Source organism: Musca domestica, unplaced genomic scaffold, assembly GCF_030504385.1.
Source record: "Musca domestica strain aabys unplaced genomic scaffold, Musca_domestica.polishedcontigs.V.1.1 4, whole genome shotgun sequence".
NCBI lineage: Eukaryota > Metazoa > Arthropoda > Insecta > Diptera > Muscidae > Musca > Musca domestica.
In genome coordinates this window covers 10,056,072-10,061,555 of record NW_026712328.1, presented here as the reverse complement: position 1 = coordinate 10,061,555, position 5,484 = coordinate 10,056,072, and the positions used below count along the sequence as shown (strand labels likewise).

General features: G+C 37.6%; 1 protein-coding gene across 1 annotated transcript; it reads left to right on the top strand.

The window, feature by feature from the left end:
* The first annotated feature begins 4,488 nt into the window (after positions 1 to 4,488).
* LOC131804177 (myosin heavy chain, non-muscle-like) lies at positions 4,489 to 5,106 on the top strand. The gene has a single exon (XM_059126661.1). The coding sequence runs from the start codon at positions 4,489 to 4,491 to the stop codon at positions 5,104 to 5,106; it is 618 nt and encodes a 205-aa protein (XP_058982644.1).
* Positions 5,107 to 5,484: the final 378 nt, after the last annotated feature.

Sequence of the window (5,484 nt, the reverse complement as noted above, 5' to 3'; positions counted from 1 at the left end):
AATGTTGGCCATGACATTTAATCTCCATCAAAGACTTCGGTGTCACATGGTGGATTGTTAAAAGAATAGCCTGATATATGATTGGGATGAATAACAGAGGTAGGACTTTGGAATGGTAATGATTGCGGAGAAGTTGTGGGTTCTTTTGGATCTGCTTGAGACTGAGACAGAAGCTGAGTCAACTTGGCTAAGCATGTACAATAAGTCACGTACGTACTGTTGTACTTAGCTTAGAAGGTCTCCAACTCAGAAGCAGTATCTTCATCACTATCTTCCTCATCCCATTCATTTTCCCGATCGATCATGAATTGATCGAATATTGATTTCAAATTTTCCCATAGTGACTTGAATTCGGAAATATGAATTTTTATTAATTGGGAACACGTGAGAGAAATATTACCATCGCTGACACCTGCATTAAATGAGATCAGCGTTACGAATAAAGGAATCCAACGACATAATTTCTCAGAAATCGTAGAAAGATAATAACAATGTGATGTTCTCTATGCCTTTTTAGGGAAAAAATTAAGTATTTGCGGCCCTTTCAAGAAGTTTGCGTAGGAAAATATCTGCTCAAATATGCCGAAAATTAAAAAAAATTGGCGAAAAACGGAAAGTTTGTAATTATTTTCTCTAAGAAAAGCAACCTACAGCGGCGATAGGATGTACTAAAAGCTCAAAACAAGCAAAAAACTCTGAAAGTAAAACGAATTTCCTTTCGCAAGAAAATTGGGAAATTGTAAACTTTCAGGAATATTTTTCAATATCACGATCGACATCTGGCGGAAACAGGACGTACTATGACTAATTTTTTCGAATATGTAGACAGTATATCCAAAAGTCACAAAAAGCTTAAAAATTTTTCGAAAAAGTGTGAAAATTAATTATTTCACAGCTATCTTCTTATATAAAAAGCGACACCTAGCGAAGAAAACGAAACACCAACTAGAACAAAGGTTGGTGTATAGTCCCACCACTATATGTGCGAATAATATATGTGTCGCAAACTATGTAAAGTGCGAACATATAAACGGAACGACGGTAGCGTGCACGTATAAGCGAAGAGAACACTAACAGAAAATAACCAATCACTGTTGAGTGGAATGCACAACAGAGCGCTGCTTGTGTTAGAAAAATATATGTATGTACATATAAGTAACATATAATCATATTTATTAAGAGTGTTTACACTTTCTTTCAAACAAATCGGTTAAAATATTCTAGTGTAATTTTCGCATATTTTTTGTGTTGAATCTTTCGGATATCAACAAAAATTAAATTTTAAATATGTTTTCGACACCAAACATAGGTTTTTATTAATTAAAATATTATTTTTATATAAATATAATAAACCATATATATTCAAACAAAAAAGTTTTCATAAACAGTTTTTGAATTTAATTAGTTTTTGTTGTTTTCCGCAGCCGATTCATAATGTGCATCCAAAATTTTGGGGACTGCTACCAGGGTGTGAATTCCATTCATGTTCCCCTGTGGGTTCATTATACGCCAAGTTGTTCCACCGAACTTAATATATTTTCTGATGCTTCAGAAGAGGTATACGCGGGGTGATATATATTATATATATATTATTAAAATAAAGAAATTGTCTTCGAAATTATTAAGAAAAAAATTTTTTTGTTGTATAAAAACAACGTTTGTTTATTAGTGGAGAACGATGGAAATGTTTACCGCGGGGTAATATTATAGATGAAAGTGACTTTTTATTTCAAAAAATCTATTGTTCGACTTATTCTACGATCGTCCTATCCTGGCTGAACAAACGTCCATCTACGTGGACGACATTTGTTGCCAACCGTGTTAACAAAATTCAGGAGATTACAGACATAGGTAGTTGGCATCACGTGCGCTCTAAAAATTATCCTGCTGATATAGGCAGCCGGGGGGGTTTCGCCTTCCGAGCTTACCTTCTCTAATCTTTGGTGGTATGGACCACATTGTCTACGCTAAGGTAGTTTTCATTGGGATTTATAAAATTTTTCTCTGCTTGACACCGATACTGAAATTGACTCAAGATTTTTTTATAATTATGGTGACCCTCTAGAAGATTTCTCTTCTTTAGATATAGCTCTTCGAGTCCTCTCCCATCTTTTTAGATATTTCCACCGGACTAATCCTGCTCATAGGGGTCGTCACATTTCCCAAGAGAAGACCCTCACAAGTTCGGAGATTAAAGCGGTTAGATTACGTCTGGTAGTTTAAGCTCAAAAAGTACATTTTGCAGGTGAGTACCAGACTTTGTCATATAAGGTTCTCTTAAATGCAAAGTGTACTCTTTTAGTCTTAAATCCATTTCTGAAAGAATTCGGCGTAATTAGGATCAATGGGCGCTTGTCACAATCACCTACTCTGTCTTACACAGAGAGACATCCCACTATTGTGCCTCGCTAAAACGCCTACATCCTGTAAAAAATGTAATTTTTAAGTATTCTAAGAACAATTATAAATAAAAGTACACAGCCCACGACTGTATTGACATAAAATTCTAAATTGTTTGTTTTATTTTCTCAACTTTTCTCAAACATTTACATTGACGAAAACATTGATCTCATTGAGCTGCGTATCATGTTGGTGTTGTAGGAGCCATTGCTAATCGGGTTGTTGGCTCTTTTTATTGGCGAAACAAATCATCCATCTCACAATCCTTCCATCCATACATAACTTCATTTTTCAATATTTTTTCTCATAAAAAAACCAGGTACGTAAAGTGTTTTAAGGGAGAACAACGGAATTTTAAAGAGAAAGGCGAAAGTAAACAAGTAAAAAAGCAGTTAGTTCGGCCGGGTCGAACTTTTAATATCCTCCACCATTTGGAACGAATTAGAATATTTTCAAAAAATTAAATCCATTAAAAATTCTGTAAAAATCTTTAAAATATCTTATATCGGAAGGTGCTTTATGGGGGGATATACGATATTCTGGACCCCTTTCAGGGGTTAAAGTGCTCACAAAGAACTCCTTGTGTGGATTATCAGACAATTCCGTTGAAAAATGTGACTAAAATCATCAAAATACCGAATATGGGGGGGCACCGTTATATGGGGGCTATACAATATCGTGGACCTATATTGATTATAATCTTCTTAGGGATAACGTACCTACAAGAAACTCCTTGTGTGGATTATCAGACAATTCAGTTGAAAAATGTGGCTAGAATCATCAAAATACCGAATATCGGGGGGTACCGTTATATGGGGGCTATACGATATTGTAGACCTATATAGATAATTCTCTTCCGAGGTATAAATTACCCACAAAGTACTCCTTGTGTGGATTTTCAGACAACTCTGTTGAAAAATGTGGCTAAAATCATCAAAACACCGAATATCGGGGGGTACCGCTATATGGGGGCTATACGATATCGTGGACCTATATAGATAATTCTCTTCCAAGGGATAAAGTACCTACAAGAAACTCCGTGTGTGGATTTTCAGACAATTCCATTGAAAAATGTGGCTAAAATCATCAAAACACCGAATATCGGGGGTACCGTTATATGGGGGAGTTCACGGATAAGTGAACATGTTTTTATAATAAAAGAGAATAGCGGGGCTACCTAGTGTAGATGAGAGGGATTTGTTAAACTGGGATCTTCTTATAACAGTCCACATGAAATAAGATAAGAAAATGTGGTGAGCAGACCTTCGAGTTAGAAATAAATAATACAGAATTTTCAATTGCTGCATGTGTTATGGTGGAGTTAGATTATGGGATGTAATCTTTACTCAGACTGATAAGCAAGTGCAGCATGTTTGCTTGCCACATGTGAGATAGCTATGCGTGTGTATGACCTCCCCCTAAGGTTTATGGTGGCATGGTGCATATGCATGTGTACGGTTGGTATCTATCTCTCTCTCTCATTTACACTTAATTATAATTTAGGTTAAGTCATATTATCACAACTAGTTCTTAAGAAATGTTTTTAATAAATAAATTCAGTGTCTTACAAACGCTCAAACGGAAAAGACGTTTGGTCTTTTAATTGATCCCGGTTTACATTGGTCCACCGAGCCGGATCGGTAGAGGATAAATGTTGAAGAATTTGCCTTAACATCGAGGAAATTCTGTCAGGCTAAAATTGGTCTTCAAGAATGGAAAATTACCAAGCTAAAACTACAGCTGGAATATGGGAACAATTCCAGAAGAAATTTATAAGCCAAAAAAAAAGGATGCTGAGTCAGAAGGAGACTTCAGCACAGAAGACTGTGGTGGCGGTGCACACCGAGGAGGCTTCATATTTGAAATCTTCAGACAGAAGGGGTGATGCATATGCCCAGGAGGACGAATCGGTGAACGACCACCAATGATGAAAATAAAGGAAGAGGCTGCCACTCTTCTCGAAATTATGGGTACAATTATGGAAATAGTGAGTACCTTAAAGACGTATTTGACTTTGCCAAAGAAAAAATTATGGACGCGGCAAGAGACGTAATATTGTATTCAGGCGTTCATAGGCGATTTTTAGAGATGCTTCTAAAGAAGTCCAAAATAGCCTCTGCTATCAGGGCAAGTCAGCCGAATGGGACAGCGAGGCTGTATTTGGAAGATGTTAAGATCATCCTTAAAGTCACGCAGGCTCTTAATGTGGAGACCAAAGAGAAAGTCCTTGGCGTGAAGAAACAAGTGGCCTGCATAACATCCAAATTGGACGTCGAGCGAGTGGGGCGCGAAGCAGCGGTAGCAGCAATGAGAAAAATGGAAGGTGATATTAAGGAAATGGAGTTTGCCTTGATTTCACAGAAAGATGAAAAGGAAGATGCCCTCAAACTTGTCTCCAAATTGAAGGAGGAAGTCGAAAATGCTGTGTGTGTAGCCGAGGATACTAAGGACAAATTACGAGCGGCTAACCAGGAGGCAGAACGCGAGAGCAAGGCGTTGAAGGCGGTAATAAGACTACTTAGTGATGAGTTGTCTTGTGCAAAAAGAGAACGACTTGCAGCTGCAACCGAACGTGACGGGTTGGCTGCAAATCTAGAAGCTGGTGAAGAAAAAGAAAGAAGGATATTTCTGCTGGAGGCTGAAATATTGCAACTTAAGGAAGAGTTGCTCATATCGCAGAAAACATCCAAAATCGAGGCTGATTAATTGGCTGCAAAATTAGTGGTCAATATCAACGAAGAAATGATGGTTGAAAAGGTTTATATGGAAGACCCAATTGCCAAAAAGGAATCAACTTTGGAAAATGTAGATGAACAGCTCTCTGGAAAACTGGACACAGGGACATTGGAAGAAGTCGAAGATAAACTGTTTGCCAGCGAGATGAAAACTAAGAAGAAAAGCAATATGCGTCGCTGGAATAATAAAATGCTGGAAGACGGTCAAGTTGTGATGAAGATGCCTAGTGGAAGGGGTGCAGCGAATAAAATACAAGCCGAGGTGACAGAAAATTATGAACGCTGGAACCATAAACTGTCCAAGGTCGGTGAGACGGCGCTTCCAGAGAAGGATGGAAACTTTCGCTAC